Source organism: Neoarius graeffei, chromosome 18 (assembly GCF_027579695.1).
Source record: "Neoarius graeffei isolate fNeoGra1 chromosome 18, fNeoGra1.pri, whole genome shotgun sequence".
Taxonomy (NCBI): domain Eukaryota; kingdom Metazoa; phylum Chordata; class Actinopteri; order Siluriformes; family Ariidae; genus Neoarius; species Neoarius graeffei.
Window position 1 is genome coordinate 36692499 of NC_083586.1, and position 18409 is coordinate 36710907.

Below are 18409 nucleotides of genomic sequence, written 5' to 3' on the forward strand. Positions count from 1 at the left end.
AAGGAAGCGTTCTACAACACTCCTAAAACCTTGAGTCACCAGATTCACCTTAACGTTGGGGCATTTCTCCTTCAGCTTGCGAGCTACACCAGTGATGGTGCCCCCAGTGCCAGCTCCTGCTACTAGCATGTCCACTTTTCCTACGCAAAGAGACAGAGATCTTAGAAGCGCATTTAACACAAGGTAATCAGCATTTAAGCTATTCAAGTTGCCATGGCTACAGGTCAGCATAAATGCAAACATGGCTTGGTATAGGAAAGTGACACAGACCATCACACTGCTCTAGGATTTCCTCAGCTGTGGTGTCATAGTGAGCCAGGGGGTTGCTGGGATTGCGGTACTGGTCCAGAATGTGAGAATTGGGGATTTCGTTCTTCAGACGCCAAGCCACACCCACATGGGACTCTGGGGAATCAAAACGGGCGCTGGTAGGTGTGCGGACTATCTCTGCACCCAGAGCTCTCAACACGTCCACCTAAACACAAAACGTTCATTTTTCTTATGTGTGTCTTCAACACTTCATATCAAACTATTAGACATCTGTAGACAGCTGTACCTTTTCCATACTCATTTTTTCAGGCATGACGATGATGCAGCGGTAGCCCTTTACAGCAGCAGCCAGAGCAAGGCCAATACCTGACACAGACACAGGGTGCACGAGTCAAATTACCAAAATAATGAAACGGTCCTGCATTTTATAATTTCAGCAGTTACCAGATCTACACGTGCATGCAGTGATTACCAGTGTTTCCAGAAGTAGGCTCTATGATCGTATCTCCAGGTTTGAGGATGCCTGCGCTCTCTGCATCCTCAACCATGCGCAGACTGATCCGGTCCTTAACACTGCCGCCGGCATTGAAAAACTCACACTTTGCCACTACATGCACACACAAACACGCATCTAAAAAAATCTGAACTGATTAAACGTTAAAATGGGTCATTTTACAGCAGGTCATCTTGACTTCCTACTCACACAGCTCACACTTGAGTCCAAAGGTCTTGTTGATCTTGTTGATGTGCACCATTGGTGTGTCCCCAATTTTTGTGAGGATGTTGGGTAAGATGCTCGGAGAAGCTTTCCTTTAAATGGTTAAAAAAATAAAGTTGATAAAATAAATAAATAACTGTATTGCGTAAAGGCATATTATGGCAAAACAAAAATAAGGACCTTACTGGTACACTATGACGTCAAACAAAAACAATCATACATTTTAGTCTGAGAGTCTTCAAGCCAAACAACTGGCTAGTTGAAACATGCAGAAACTTAAGTTAATTCATAGCTAAATAACAATGAAAACCAAGCCGGAGATTTTTCCATCTGGTTCAATAAGTTCGACCAAGTCAACATAAATGGAAACAGTAATGGGAAAGCAATAACAGAATATTAAAAAAAAAAAAAAAAAAAAAAGGTATGATTTGTAATTTATAAAAACTGGTTTATTGTGTCTAAAACCACCTAATGCAAGCTGCTTGAGGAAAAACTGATTTGCAAAATAGGCAGGCAACAGGATGCAGTGTTCCCGCTGTTCAGCTTTCCATTTTTTTCCAGCTAAAGAAAAATACTTGTATTTTGAACAGAAAAGCGTGAGTCGAGTTGGGAGACAAGACAAGTCTGTCATTGTCACTTTTCCAAAGGTACAACGAAATTGAAGGTGCTGTTGACTCATGAGTTATAGAAAGAAAAAAAAAGAAAAAAGGAAAAAACTAGATAGAACTCGACGCCAACGGCGTCGATGGGGATGCCTCCGCTCGGTAGACTACACGCCTTAGTAAGTTGTGATTTGGGGATGGACATTTGACCTCACAGTAATCTTGACCTGGTGAAATTACTTGTATTAGCCTTGGAGACACTGTGTTCACAAGGTTTTCGGACAGACACTTGACCTCACAGTGACCTTGACCTTTTGATCTCAAAATCTAATCAGTTCATGTTTGTCCCAAAGCGCATAAATGGTGAAAGTTTGGTAAAATTCCTTTCATTAGCCTTTGAGATATCGCGTTCACAAGGTTGCGGGACGGATAGACGCACGGACAACCCGAAAACATAATGCCTCCTGCACCTTACGGTGGCGGAGGCATAAAAAGGGAAGTTAAAGGGAAGCCTTACAGACTCTCCACCTAGGTAGCGTCTAAGAAATTACAAACTACAGATTTAAAATGGGGCAGCACGGTGGTGTAGTGGTTAGCGCTGTCGCCTCACAGCAAGAAGGTCCGGGTTTGAGCCCTGTGGCCGGCGAGGGCCTTTCTGTGTGGAGTTTGCATGTTCTCCCCGTGTCCACGTGGGTTTCCTCCGGGTGCTCCGGTTTCCCCCACAGTCCAAAGACATGCAGGTTAGGTTAACTGGTGACTCTAAATTGACCGTAGGTGTGAATGTGAGTGTGAATGGTTGTCTGTGTCTATGTGTCAGCCCTGTGATGACCTGGCGACTTGTCCAGGGTGTACCCCGCCTTTCGCCCGTAGTCAGCTGGGATAGGCTCCAGCTTGCCTGCGACCCTGTAGAAGGATAAAGCAGATAGAGATAATGAGATGAGATTTACAAATGTAGTTGACCTGCAGCCTTTTGATACATGTTGTGCAAGAGTTCTGAGAAATGAAAAAAAATAAGCTAGTTGATTAATAACCACTATATTAAATCAATTACAAGAAGAGGAGCCAACTATTCAGACACTTGGTTTAGTTATTTTAAATATATTTCCAGTGCACGTATCCAATTTAAAATTACACACACTATTGTTGGACTTTGTGAACCCCCCCCAAAAAAAAAAAAAAAAAAAAAAAACCTCATACTAGTACTTTGGTGCAAAGCCACTACTGGTGAGTCCACATCAACCCCCCTGTTTTTTTTTAAACACATCTTTAACAAAACAAAAAAGGGTTAATTTTCCTTTTATGAATCATTGCATCAAATTCATTTATACAGTTCAAACCTCTTCAGTTGGCTTCTTACAAACTTCCTTACAACTCTACAGCTGTTAGCTACTGAACTGAGGTAGGAATCTGAAACGTTGCTCACCTGTGTGAATGAACGTGTGGGGAATCAGTACGTGGTGCTCCTAGCCTCCACGTGCACTTGCTGGGAAGGTCAGGACGGATCCATTTCTCAATGTCATTCTCAGGGCTTTCGCTCCCATTTGTCTGGAACAGTACATCACTAATAGTGGAGTTGCTGTTGGTCTTTTTTCCAGCAAAGGGGCAGGCAGGACTGGAGATCTCATTCTCTTGAGTGGAAGGCACTGAGGGCATGATTCACTGCAGAAGACAAGAAGGTGAAGTCAGGTCCTCTGAATCTATAGACCAAAAGATGCTACAGAAAACTGAACTTTGTTTAAAAAAAAACAAAAAAAAACAAACAACAACAACATGGGCCAGCCTGTGATTACTAATTACATTAGTCACTCTGGCCTCAGAAATATTGCACTCTAAGCTTGGAAACAATGGAGACACCAACTCATCTCATTATCTCTAGCCGCTTTATCCTGTTCTACCTGCATGTCTTTGGACTGTGGGGGAAACCGGAGCACCCGGAGGAAACCCACGTGGACACGGGGAGAACATGCAAACTCCGCACAGAAAGGCCCTTGCCGGCCACGGGGCTCGAACCCGGACCTTCTTGCTGTGAGGCGACAGCGCTAACCACTACACCACCGTGCCGCCAGACACCAACTCATGTCCTTCCAATACTTCAGCATAATTTTACATCGCGTCCTTTCCCCAGTTTTAAGTCACAGTATATTGACTTGTGCAACCAGGTTTAGAGTGGAAAAACTGGTCACTCTTAGAGGACGCCTCTGATAAAAATAAATAAAAATTAGCAATAACATTTTAACATTTTGCTTACATGATTTATTTTTTCGGGCAGCACGGTGGTGTAGTGGTTAGCGCTGTCGCCTCACAGCAAGAAGGTCCGGGTTCGAGCCCCGTAGCCGGCGAGGGCCTTTCTGTGCGGAGTTTGTATGTTCTCCCCGTTTCCTCTGGGTGCTCCGGTTTCCCCCACAGTCCAAAAGACATGCAGGTTAGGTTAACCGGTGACTCTAAATTGACCGTAGGTGTGAGTGTGAATGGTTGTCTGCGTCTATGTGTCAGCCCTGTGATGACCTGGCGACTTGTCCAGGGTGTACCCCGCCTTTCGCCCATAGTCAGCTGGGATAGGCTCCAGCTTGCCTGCAACCCTGTAGAACAGGATAAAGCAGCTAGAGATAATGAGATGAGATTTATTTTTTTCCTCTTTTCCATTAATTATTAACTTTTTTTAAATGAGTGTGTTTTAACTTTTTACCAGACTGGATAATCAATTAAATCCAACAAGGAGAGAATTTTAGTATTATGAATTTTTACTTAACCATACACCTTGGCACAAATCTACTCGACAGGCAGAGAATTAAATCAGTGACTGGTGAAACTTCTTAATCCTTGCTTTGGCTGGGATAAAAGGTACTGAATGGAAACTGGGTGAATGGAAATGATCTGTACTTAATGCACAGTTACAGCTGTGCAAACTTAACTCCCTGAACCCAGCTCTGAGAAAACACCTCTCACTTGACTGCCCTGACATGAACTGACCAGAAGGCAAGCTCAACACATCAGTGTCTCTGGCTACCGAATCAATCCATTACTTTCCGCATTAAACCGAGGGGAACGGATGTTATATTTAAATCATCCATGATAATGCTGTATGTGCTTAATTTTGTTGTATCTTCATTGGCTTGTGACCGCACTGGAAGTGAGCCAGAAGTAATGTGTTGCGAGCAGCACACAGATATTGTTTAGACAACCTTGAGAAAACATCTCACTTTGTCCAGCATGCCTCCATCTTCTTAGAAATAACACACACCAGGGCCCATTTTCAGAGTCAGTGGGGCAGTATGAATGTAGCTCTAATCCTTAAGTACGAGTGTTTATGTTTGGATTATTTAAAAAAAAAAAAAAGTTTTAAACTGAAGTGCAGCTGCTATGTATAATTTCAGTGTTTTTTTTTTTTTTTGGTAACTTGGAGTTCAGGGTTTGCTGTAGCATTGGATTTCACGTTAATATGGTACTGAATATCACCTTGAAAATGATGAGCGAGAAAGGACGCTCTTGCCATTTTCTTTTTAGGAGTTAACAGCAAACCTGTCCATTATTTCTGCTAAAATGGTTAATGTCCCCCTCCTCCTATTGTTAATGTGCTAGTAAAGTAGCCCTGTGACAGATAATTACTAATTTCTGACAGGAATAATGAAAATACAGCACAAACAATGATCCAGGATCACTTAGCACATCATATTTATTTCAACATGGATACTTTCATATGTTTCAGAATGCCCGTTTCCTTTAAGGTTAAAAGCACAGCTAATGCTTTTTTTTTTTGTCTGCCATCATTGAGTGACTATCTTGAAAAACCAAGTATTGTCGCACTTCATGGTATCTCTAACTCAATATACACCAAAAGACATCGCAAACATAATGAAATTTCAAGGCAAAGTGTCAGAATATTCATCCAGTTACTGACATGCCGTGTACATTTGTGGGTAGCGTCATGGCAAAAACACCTTGCATAACCTAGTCTTTCAAAACAGAAGCTTTAAAAGGTTTACACTGTGGATTGACAGATACGTCACTGCTGGCCTTGATCGAGACCCAAAGCAAATACGCAGGCTGAAGGACAGTGCAAGCAGCGATACCAAGTGCATGCTAATAAAACTATTAACAACATTTTGAAACTGGGTGACATGTAGTTAACCTGAATGCAATAGAACCGAAAGATTTGCTATAACGTCCTTCGTATCTGTACTTTCAGGATCACCATGAGTGATCTGCTCAATTACCTGAGAAAATAAAATGACATTTTATACTCTAGAATTTAACCAGCTAACAGAATCTTAAGTCTTTTTTAGGACATCCCATAACAGCTAAATTTCTGAGACTCTTCCAAAGAATTGGCGCATTAGTGCCGAGTGTGTGGATGCTGGACGTTAATTTTTCCAGTCAGGAAGTTGGTGATCCACTGGCAAGTGGAGGAGACTGGAACTCTGATCTGAGCGAGTTTACAGGGGAGGAAGTCAGAGATGATAGTGTTGAACACAGGACCCTAGCATCGGCTCTTCGGGTGGTCACGGTGTTGCAGCGTGAATTGCACCTTCATGTTGACTGCATTGTCCATTGACCTGTTTGCTCGGTCAATGAAATGGAGAGAGCCTGTGATGTCCTTCAGTTGGACCAACACCAGTCTCTCAGAGGACTTTATCACTACAGATGTCAAAGTGACAGGTCTGTAGTGTTTAATCCTGTAAGGGAAGTTTTTTTTTTTTTCCTTTTTGGTGTTGGTATACAAAGACATGGGAAGGCGTTTTATATTGGGGTTGTAATTTTAACCAGCATATATGGGGCATACACCATGACACTGCACCCAAATCATTTTTGTTTTTACAGAGAATGAGTGTTGATCACAGTAATATAGACACACCACAGCACTGAAATGATCGACTCGGAAGGTGTTGATTAATGATTAACAGCACCCTCAACACCCTTGTTGGCATGATAGTGGCTCTGTTAAATGAGAGAGAACCAGATGAGCATACCTGAATTTTTAATATATAGCTACAGTGTAACTCATTTAGGTCATCGTTCAGTTGTTCATAGGGTTGCCACCATTCAGAAATGAAAATAAGGGATGCCCACCATGGCTCCTTGGGGCCATGACCACCACGGGCACGACTTCCATGGGGTGGGGTGCCCGCAGCAGTGGTATGTTTTATTTTGTAGGTGTTTTTAGTAAAGGGGTGATCAAGAAAGCTAATATAACACACTAATAAAATAAAATTTTTAATCTAGGAAATGTATGTATTTGTTACTATTATAATATACCGTATGCCACTGAAAACACTCGCCAACAGACTTTACAGTTTGCTCTGTAGTCGTCTCCACTCATGCTGACCAGCCGAGGATGTGCCTCTTCCCACTCACGTCTGTATTTTTGTAAGCGTTTACGCTTTCGAGGACGTGATGGAGTCCCGGGTGCAGCAGACATTTTTAAAAGGCCCGGGTTTTTTGAGCAGCGCCGGTGTGTGTTGTCTGTCTCTAGGCAACCGTGACAGCGCCACACGCAGTGACGCAGGCAGCCAGGCACAGACGCACAGAGTGTGACACAGAGGGAAGGGGTTTGTGTCCTGGGTAGATCCCGCAACGGAGTATTTCCTGTTTTATTTTATTCATTATTGTTAGATTTAGTGTTGATATGTGTGAGACAGACATGTGTATTGGACATTTATGAAAATACGGAACAAATCGCGTCCCGTATCGGTTCAATACGGGACACAAGATTTAATTGCCAAATACAGGACGATTCCGTATTTTACAGGACGGGTGGCAACCCTAGTTGTTCATGTCCAACGGAGTGTTAAGTCTCTTTTGGTGCAGTGTTGCCAACTTAGAGACTTCATTTCTGTGTTTGGTGACTTTAGACCCCTTTAGCAACGTTAATTAAAAAAAAAAAAAAAAGAGCCTTGCAACAAGTCTATCGACATTTTCAGCACACATTGGTGACCATCTTGAATTCGATACCACTCTCCAGCCCACATCACAGCCACTGTTATACAAGTTTAGAAAGCAGGTTCAGCCGACTCACCATCAGCGTGTAACACCTGACTGTGTTGTGCTTCCAACCAATCACTGATAACCACGGTCACCCCACGACCAATCACTGATCAATGTTTTCCCCACCCTCATCTCTCCCTCTCGCTTTTTTTTAAATTTATTATTATTAATAATAATAATAATAATAATAATAATAATAATAATAATGATAAAGCGGCTAGAGATGAGATAATATTATTATTATTACTACATTTTAAATGTACTAAAAGCACCACAGTGGTGCAGTACTGTACTTGGCACAGTCACCTCACAGCAAGCAGGTTCTGAGTTTAAATCTCACAGCTGATTGGGGCCTTTCTGTGTGGAGTTTACACGTTCTCCTCGTACCTGCAGGGGTTTCCTCCAGGTGCTCCAGTTTCCTCCCACAGTCCAAAGACAAGTGAATTAGATCAACTGACTACTCTAAATTGCCCACAGTTTTACCTCCGTGTTAAACTTGATAGGCTGGCAACCTGCCCAGGGTGAACTACACCACTCACCTGAAATCAGCTGGGATTGGCTCCAGCTTCCCCTGCCAACCTGACAAATAAGTAGTATAGATAACAGATGGATGGCTGGAACTATGAAAAAAAAGTGAGTAAATATTTTCTTTCATGGCTGGTTACCATCACTGCTTCTTTTTATCAACATTTTTGAGAGAACGTTTGGTATCCTGTAAAAGTTTTGTTCATGGTGCCATGACCAAACATGACTCCTCATCTCATCTCATTATCTCTAGCCGCTTTATCCTTCTACAGGGTCGCAGGCAAGCTGGAGCCTATCCCAGCTGACTACGGGCGAAAGGCGGGGTACACCCTGGACAAGTCGCCAGGTCATCACAGGGCTGACACATAGACACAGACAACCATTCACACTCACATTCACACCTACGCTCAATTTAGAGTCACCAGTTAACCTAACCTGCATGTCTTTGGACTGTGGGGGAAACCGGAGCACCCGGAGGAAACCCACGCGGACACGGGGAGAACATGCAAACTCCACACAGAAAGGCCCTCGCCGGCCCCGGGGCTCGAACCCAGGACCTTCTTGCTGTGAGGTGACAGCGCTAACCACTACACCACCGTGCCGCCCAAACATGACTCCTTTCTATATTAAATAAAATTATTTAAGAAATAAATAATATATTTTATATTTTGCGAAAGTTCCATTATATTCAAAAGAGAACATTCCTTCTTCATGTAACCTTATTTGCAATATGCCATTGATAATGATGGATATTTAAAATGCAAATTAATCTGTGACCTCACCTAGTGGCATCTTGAGCTTGCTTTAGCTACTTTCCCCTGAAAAGAGTGAGCAACACCGCTTACATCTTGAAGGACTTTCCAAATGGCCTCATAGCCATTGGATGATAAATGGCTTTGTAACTTTGGATTTGTTCTTTTTAGCTACTAAGGCTACATCCACACGACAACGAGATGTTATTTAAAAAAAAAAAAAAAAAAAAATTATATATATCGCGTCCACATGGGCAACAATCAGTAAAATATCAGGTACATATGGCAACGCAACGCTTGCTGAAAACGATGCAATACACATGCCACACCTCTAGGGGCGCTGTAAGACGGTCCCTTCGGAGACACCAGAACAATAGAAGTAGTAAGGACGCATGCGCATAAACTATTATGTGCGAGACTTCATATTAGCCACAAAGTCAGAAAAATCTGCGCGTAAAATTACATTATAATGAACAAATACAATGAAAAAGTATTTTTCCAGTCTCACCTGTGAAAGGTAATCCCATGTGATCTCGTTTGGACGGTAAACCTGTTGGTACAGTTAAACGCAGCACATGAATGAGGCATCTTTATTCTCCGCTTTGACCTATCCAATATGGCGGCAAGGATGACGTATGATTCTACGCGGAAGGCGGCGTCTTTAATGGTCCGGAATAAATTGAATGCTACACGTTGATGGATTAATTTGTTCTTCTACGCCCTTTTTGAGGAATGTATTGTAGGACTTAAACCAATATCTGAAGAGGTGAGATCGCTCCTTTTTTCCCTATTTTTGCTGGCGGGATTGACTCTGCCCTAAGGGCTATTTTCTCTCTCTCTCTCTCACTTTGCACCATTACACAATAAATATTCACAGTGAAAATATTTTGTAAGCGCGTTTCATGAACCAAGTTATAGGATTTGTTGACAACTCGCATCGATTTCGTTACACTTCTACCTGGTGAAGCACTGACAGTCATGTGGTTGTGATGTCATCGTAAACAAATCCATTCTACTCATCCAGACGACTTCGCAACGGCAACATTGCCAAATCTTTCCACTCTGGAACCCGTTCTCAAAAGATTGCGTTTTGGGTGCCCCAAAACGCCGGTGCCGTGTGGATGCCAGGCCTAAACGATAAACAATTGTATCGGATTCACCTGAATCTGTTGCCGTGTGGACAGGGCCCAAGCTGTTCCTCGACAGGATCTACATTTCTGCCTCATTCAGCTTTGCAGTGAGCCATCACTTGTTGAATTTCTTGCATGACCTACTGGACACACATATCCTCAAAAATTAATTGATGAGGACGGAGAGGAAGCAGAAGCGGGGCCGCAGGTCCGGTGCTATGCTAAGGCTAAGAAAACAACCACACAAGCCACCTCTACCGAGCCTGTATCTCTCCAATGCTAGATCCCTGGTACATAAAACGGATGATCTGGAATTACAACTCGCTGGAAATTGCTATGTTCGGGACTGCTGTGTTTACTTATCACAGAAACCTGGCTTCATCTGGAAATACCCGACGCTAGCTTGCAGCTAGCAGGCCGCACTCTGCTCCGCTGGGATAGAAATGAGAACTCCGGTAAGAGTAGAGGAGGGGGGCTCTGTATTTACGTGCATGACAATTGGTGTAACAACGGAACAATTATAGATAAACACTGCTCCCCAGACCTCGAGTACATGTCTGTAAGATGCTGGCCTTTTTTTCTACCGAGAGAGCTAACTGTGGTGATTGTCACAGCTGTGTACATTCCATCTGATGCCAGTGTAAACACAGCGCTCTCTCTCCTGCTGAACACCGTTAACAAACAGCAACGGGCCCACCCTGACGGTGTTCACATAATAGCAGGAGACTTTAATAAGGCCAACTTGAAGACTGTACTGCTGAAGTTTTACCAACATGTTAAGTGTTCTACTAGAGGGGAGAACACTCTGGATCATGTTTACTCCAACATCAAGCATGTGTACAAAGCCATACCCCTCCCCCACATCGGCCAGTCAGACCATCTTTCCCTCCTGCTCTCCCCAGCCTACACCCCCCCTCAGACGCAGAGCCAGGCCCACCACAAGGACTATCACAACCTGGCCTGACAATGCACTCTCCAAACTACAGGACTGCTTTAAACAGACAGATTGGGACTTATTTGAACACCAGGAGCTGGAGACATTCACAGGAACGGTGCTGGACTATATCAAGTTCTGCATCGGGAATGTGACGGTGGATAAAAACATCTGGGTCTTCCCAAACCAGAAACCCTGGATGACCAGCCAGGTCCGCTCACTCCTCAGGGCTCGCGATGCTGCCTTCAGGTCAGGTGATAGAGCTCTGTACAGAGCTGCTCGAGCTGATCTGAAAAGAGGAATAATTAAAGCCAAGGCGGACCACAGGCTGCGCATAGAATCCGACCTGTCCAGCAACAACACACGGGAGGTGTGGCAGGGCATTCAAGACATAAACTTCAGAGACTGTGATGCGCCAACAGGAGAGCGCCGCTAGCAGAGGAGCTAAATCGCTTCTTTGCTCACTTTGAAACATCTCGGCAGCACTCATCTGCTCCTGCCCTGCCCCCACCACCACACAGTTCCCACACCACTCCTTTCACTGTACAGGAGCACGATGTCAGACGGGTGCTCCTGGCAGCGAACCCCAAGAAAGCTGCCGGCCCAGATGGTGTACCTGGTAAGGTGCTCAGAGCGTGCGCCCACCAGCTCACCCCTACCTTCACCAGGATCTTTAACCTCTCCCTGGCTCAGGCAGTCATCCCACCCTGCCTAAAATCTGCAACAATAATCCCAGTACCGAAGAAGTCTCCTGTCACCAGCCTGAATGATTACCGTCCTGTGGCCCTCACCCCGGTAATTATGAAGTGCTTTGAGAGACTAGTTCTTCAGCACATCAAGGACCACCTCCCCCCAGACTTCGACCCCTACCAGTTCGCATATCGCACAAACAGATCCACAGAGGACGCCATCACCGTAGCTCTCCACTCTGCGCTAAATCACCTGGAGCAGCAGCAGAGCTATGTCCGCATACTCTTTGTGGATTACAGTTCAGCTTTTAATACAATAATCCCGGACATCCTTATTAGAAAACTGGACACTCTCGGCCTCCCCCCTCTCACATGTGCCTGGTTAAAGGACTTTCTTACTAACCGGCCCCAGACTGTGAGACTTGGCCCCCACTTCTCCTCCACCCGCACATTGAACACCGGCTCTCCACAGGGTTGTGTGCTGAGCCCCCTCCTGTACTGCCTCTACACCCACGACTGTAGTTCGACCCACAACAACAACCTCGTCGTCAAGTTTGATGACGACACCACAGTGGTCGGACTCATCTCAAAAGGGAGACGAGGCAGCCTACAGAGAGGAAGTCCTGAAGTTGGCAGCCTGGTGTTCAGAAAATAACCTCGCTCTGAACACCAAGAAAACCAAAGAGCTCATTGTTGACTTCAGGAAGCACAGTACCGACCTAGCCCCCCTCTACATCAACAATGTGTATGTGGAGGGGGTCCACACCTTCCGGTTTCTCGGCGTCCTCATCTCCACCGACATTTCCTGGTCAGTAAACATCACAGCAGTTATTAAGAAGGCTCAGCAGCAGCTACACTTCCTGAGAGTCCTCAGGAAGTACAACCTAAACTCCAACCTGCTGCTGACCTTCTACCACTCATCCATCGAGAGCCTGCTGACGTACTGTATTACAGTATGGTATGGCAGCTGCACTGCTGTAGACAGGGAGAGACTCCAGAGGGTAGTTAAGGCAGCACAGAAGATAATTGGCTGCCCTCTCCTCTCCCTGATGGACATTTACACCTCCCGCTGCCTTAGCAGAGCTAAAAACATTATCAAGGACAGCTCCCACCCTGGCTTTGATCCTAGGGCGTAATTTTGGTTAGGGACGCTAGGGACGTGTCCCTACCAATATTCAGCTGCTACTGTGTAATCACGATCAATAAAACCGATGTCCTAACCTGAGCAATGATTATATGGCACACAAAGGGTTAAAATGTATGACACTGCTAATAATCCCCCCTCTAACGTAGATATACATTCTCTGATTAGCTACCTGTTTCTCGCTAACTTACATGGTTGGCTATCCCAGCTGTCACTCCATCTGCTGTAAAAGCAGCACACTTCCCACAGCAACCGTGACTACCCGCCCATCAACCCCCCGTATCTCACACATACACACCTGACCTACCCCATGCACCCCCCACTCTTCATCAGCCTACAAATTAAGCTGGACTTCGATGTCCATGCATGCTTGCCCTACGACTCGCATGCTGACTTGAGTATCATGGATGACGGCCCCCTCCCAACAAACGAGACATTCGTTCATTCTTCTTCAAAGTCAAGAATGTAAGTGCAGGGTTTCCGTCGAGCTTTAAAAACTCAACAAAATCCTTTTGATGTATGGAAACCCTTCATAAAAGTATTGCTGCAGCTCCTTTGGCAAGTTTAGCAACGTGACAGGACGCATCAGAGCTAGGCTACTGCATAGCTGCAGAGAAAAGGAATGCTGGAGCAATGTAACTTGGTTTTAGATAATATCCTCAATGAATGAATGTTAAATTTATAGACCTAATGGTTTTACATAATGTAAGTAGTCAGATGTAGGCTACTGCATGGCCATGCAGATGTGCGACTTGCATTTCAGAATCAACAGCGTGACAGCTGCTGAGTCTGCTGCGTTCACCGTTTTACAGAGAACTCTTTCTACTACTACTAGGCTAGGCTAGATACAACAAATCCATGGTCCTTTACTGCCACCTACAGACAAATATTGGTAACTGCAGCATGAACATAGAAGTCACAAGCACATCTGCAGTGAAAATCATAACACGTTACGAACACAGAAACAGGCAACAAAGAGACATCTCATCTCATTCATCTCTAGCCGCTTTATCCTTCTACAGGGTCGCAGGCAAGCTGGAGCCTATCCCAGCTGACTACGGGCGAAAGGCGGGGTACACCCTGGACAAGTCGCCAGGTCATCACAGGGCTGACACAGACAACCATTCACACTCACGTTCACACCTACGGTCAATTTAGAGTCACCAGTTAACCTAACCTGCATGTCTTTGGACTGTGGGGGAAACCGGAGCACCCAGAGGAAACCCACGCGGACACGGGGAGAACATGCAAACTCCACACAGAAGGGCCCTCGCCGGCCCCGGGGCTCGAACCCAGGACCTTCTTGCTGTGAGGCGACAGCGCTAACCACTACACCACCGTGCCGCCCCCCCCACCAATGTCAAATTCAAAATTACTCCCTTGCTTTGATCTGTTCAACCTGTTGCCCTCAGGGAGGCGCTACAGGTGCATCAGGACAAAGACAAACCGATTCAAAAACAGCTTCTTTCCAAAAGCCATAACAGCCCTGAACTTGGATATGCTCTGACTTTATAGTCTATTTATTTTTACTATGTGACTCTCCTCATGCAATAATTTATAATGTGCAGTACTTTATAAGGTGACTCTCTCTGTGCAATACCTCACTCCATAATGTGAAACGCAACACATTCACCTCAGGACTGTGCACCTTACACACAACACCTCAGGACTGTGCACCTACCTTACAATACTTCATAAATGTGAAATATTTTATTTTATAATGTAAATACTTATACTGCTTGTTTCATGTTTACCTGCTATACCTCAAGTGCCCTTGACTGTTTGGTTATTTGAACCAATTTGTGTGTGCGCGTGTGTGTGTATGAGTGTTTAGTCTACGTCTAGTTCATATCTAGTGTGTTTATACTGTTTATATTGTCTGAATGTTTAGTCTATGTCTTGTTCTTATCTAGTGTTTATACTGTTTATTTATATTGTTTGAGTGTTTAGTCTATGTCTAGTTCCTATCTAGAGTGTTTATACTGTTTATATTGTTTTTTTTTCCCAAGTATTCTATTTTTATTTATTGCATTGCCTGTTTGCACCGTGGGTCAGAGAGGACTGATATTTCATCTGTGCTGTATGTCGAGCATGTATAGCATATTTGACAATAAAGTTGACTTGACTAAATCTAGTGCAATAATTTATAATGTGACTCTCTTTGTGCAATAATTTATATATGTGCAATGATTAATACCTCACTCCATAATGTGTAACACAACACATACACCTCAGGACTGTGCACCTTACCCCCCTGACACACTCCTTCCTCTCTCTCACTCTACACGCAGTTTTGCACTGTTATTGGAGATGCTTTAATCTCATTGTGCATGTGTATAGTGACAATAAAGGCATTCTATTCTATACGGTGTCTAGGAGCTGAAGTCACTCCAGTCAGTGTGGTCAAATCAGTCCTGTAGCTCCAGCTTTGCCGTACTACTCAATTTCTATATCTACCAGCTTAGCAGATTGTAGTTCCTGGTTGTAAGTGAGAAGCATGTAGGAAGTTGCTTGGGGGATAAACAGAGCGGTATGCATCTCTTAGTACAGTAGTGGTGGAGATTGTTTCTTCCCCTACTGGGACACTTGATATGTTGTCTGTATTTAGGAAGCTTGTGACTTAATAAAGTAGGCAGCACGGTGATGTAGTGGTTAGCACTGTTGCCTCATAGCAAGAAAGTCCTGGGTTCGAGCCTAGCCCTTTCTGTGTGGAGTTTGCATGTTTTCCCCGTGTCCGTGTAGGTTTCCTCCGGGTGCTCCGGTTTCCCCCACAGTCCAAAGACATGCAGGTTAGGCTAATTGGTGGCTCTAAATTGACCGTAGGTGTGAATGTGAATGGTTGTTTGTGTCTACGTGTCAGCCCTGCAATAACCTGGTGACTTGTCCAGGGTGTACCCTACCTCTCACCCATAGTCAGCTGGGATAGGCTCCAGCTTGCCTGCAACCCTGTAGAACAGGATAAGCGGCTAGAGATAATGGATGGATGGATAATAAAAGTAGGGGATTCTGCTCATCTCATCTCATTATCTGTAGCCGCTTTATCCTGTTCTACAGGGTCGCAGGCAAGCTGGAGCCTATCCCAGCTGACTACGGGCGAAAGGCAGGGTACACCCTGGACAAGTCGCCAGGTCATCACAGGGCTGACACATAGACACAGACAACCATTCACACTCACATTCACACCTACGGTCAATTTAGAGTCACCAGTTAACCTAACCTGCATGTCTTTGGACTGTGGGGGAAACCGGAGCACCCAGAGGAAACCCACGCGGACACGGGGACAACATGCAAACTCCACACAGAAAGGCCCTTGCTGGCCACGGGGCTCAAACCCAGACCTTCTTGCTGTGAGGCAACAGCGCTAACCACTACACCACCGTGCCGCCAGATTCTGCTCTATGTAGTTAATTTGGTTGCTCAGGTGTTGAAGAGTGTCCCTCATACAGACTTGAGGCAGGATGTAAAGATGTACCACGCCGGGTTTCAGTGAAACAAGACTTTATATCTTGCTGAACACCTCTCACAACAAAATGGACGAACTGCTGCGCTATACTTAGGACGAGCCAAACACGGGAGCTCTGTTTGCGTGCACTCGGGCCCCCCAAACCCCATTCCCCCAAACCCCCTCCCCCAGGGGTCATATAACCAAAGCACATTCCTACAGCCTATAAATGGAGGGCTTTAGGACCCGGGAATAAAAGGAAAATCACCATGTTGCTTCCAAGGAAACAACGAAATCGTTAAAATATGTAAATCCTTTGACACTGTCGCTGTTTAATTAAGGCAAACTAACAAAATAAGTTCATAAAAGGATTTTTTTTTCCGGGAATATAGATGAGACCAGCTCAGTGATCGCAGATACGTGCAATAAATGAACATTTATTATTATTATTATTATTATTATTATTATTATTATTATTATTATCATCATCATCATCATCATCATTATGACCCGAGAGCAAAAATCTAATTAACCTCTCATGCTAAAAGGCTTCAATACTCTAATTTTCCCCTTACAGCATAACCAACAAACTATATTTATATATAAATTGTCTGTGATGTACATCCTGGTATTAGAAATATTTTATACAACCCATGACAAAAAACAAACCGGATAGCAACAAAAACACGAGGGAATAAATCGTTATTAATATTACATGCAGCCAATATATTATATTAAGCTTAAAATGTTTTTCTTTTCTTATTCAATGATATTGAATATCTCATTTCCAGTAATGTTTTGCATATTTAATTTTTCTCAATCCATCAGTGAAGAAGAAGCTGCTTTACCTTTACAGACGGAGCTCAGAATCAGATTATGAATTAAAATAAACTGTAAATTAAACCAGTCGCTCAGGTTTCAGCACAAATGAACAAAGTAAACCAGGCTTCACTTTTAAAGGGAAGGGGGCCGGGCAGTGACGTCACGCGCTCAAACCGGAAGCAAAGTTCCAGAAAAAATACTTTGGCCATTTTATAAACAATACCCAGAAAAAAATATTTGTAGTAAATTAAAATCTTTGTCGCCGCCTATTCAAACCGCGTCAGTTTTAAATTTATGAATTTTTCCTGACTGTTTTCCAGCAAAACATTCTAGCTGTGCTGTGATTCGCTGAAATGAAGGCGTGTAACATTACGACCAGGCCACGCCCACATAGTCATGGAGCTAAAAACAGATGAGAACCCCACTAATAGAACCGAGCATGGCAAGCCGTTTGAACGTTTAATAGCTGGATTGTATATGTACTGCAGATATCTGTGATTCAAAATGAACATTACAGACATCCATTTCTTCCTAGGACAACTTTTGCCATTCATGTGTTCCAGAGATCCACAACAACATTTTTCCATCCATCCACCATTATCTGTAGCCGCTTTATCCTGTTCTACAGGGTCGCAGGCAAGCTGGAGCCTATCCCAGCTGACTACGGGCGAAAGGCGGGGTACACCCTGGACAAGTCGCCAGGTCATCACAGGGCTGACACATAGACACAGACAACCATTCACACTCACATTCACACCTACGGTCAATTTAGAGTCACCAGTTAACCTAACCTGCATGTCTTTGGACTGTGGGGGAAACCGGAGCACCCGGAGGAAACCCATGCGGACACGGGGAGAACACGCAAACTCCGCACAGAAAGGCCTTCGCCAGCCACGGGGCTCGAACCCGGACCTTCTTGCTGTGAGGCGACAGTGTTAACCACTACACCACCGTGCCGCCCCCATCCATTATCTCTAGCCGCTTTATCCTGTCCTACAGGGTCGCAGGCAAGCTGGAGCCTATCCCAGCTGACTATGGGCAAAAGGCGGGGTACACCCTGGACAAGTCGCCAGGTCATCACAGGGCTGACACATGACAACCATTCACACTCACGGCCAATTTAGAGTCACCACTTAACCTAACCTGCATGTCTTTGGACTGTGGGGGAAACCGGAGCACCCGGAGGAAACCCACGCAGACACGGGGAGAACATGCAAACTCAACATCCACATAGAAAGGCCCTCGTCGGCTGCTGGGCTTGAACCCGGACCTTCTTGCTGTGAGGCGACAGTGCTAACCACTACACCACCGTGCCGCCCCAATGACATTTTTAATATCTTGAATTAACATTCTGGATATCTGCAAAAATGCGGTTCCGAGTCTCTGAAATTGAAAGCCC

At 44.5% G+C, this 18409-nt stretch overlaps 1 protein-coding gene across 1 annotated transcript in view; it reads right to left on the reverse strand.

Moving 5' to 3' along the window:
* The window catches only part of cbsa (cystathionine beta-synthase a), a 44124-nt gene extending 26964 nt beyond the window's left edge, over window positions 1-17160 (reverse strand). The window contains exons 1-7 of the mRNA XM_060898754.1: window positions 17037-17160; window positions 3014-3249; window positions 974-1080; window positions 743-877; window positions 557-636; window positions 271-475; window positions 49-140 (exon numbers count right to left, since the gene is read on the reverse strand). Of these exons, the coding sequence (XP_060754737.1) occupies window positions 49-140; window positions 271-475; window positions 557-636; window positions 743-877; window positions 974-1080; window positions 3014-3243 (849 nt within the window). The 5' untranslated portion in view covers window positions 3244-3249; window positions 17037-17160. The remainder of the gene's footprint in view (window positions 1-48; window positions 141-270; window positions 476-556; window positions 637-742; window positions 878-973; window positions 1081-3013; window positions 3250-17036) is intronic.
* Window positions 17161-18409: the final 1249 nt, after the last annotated feature.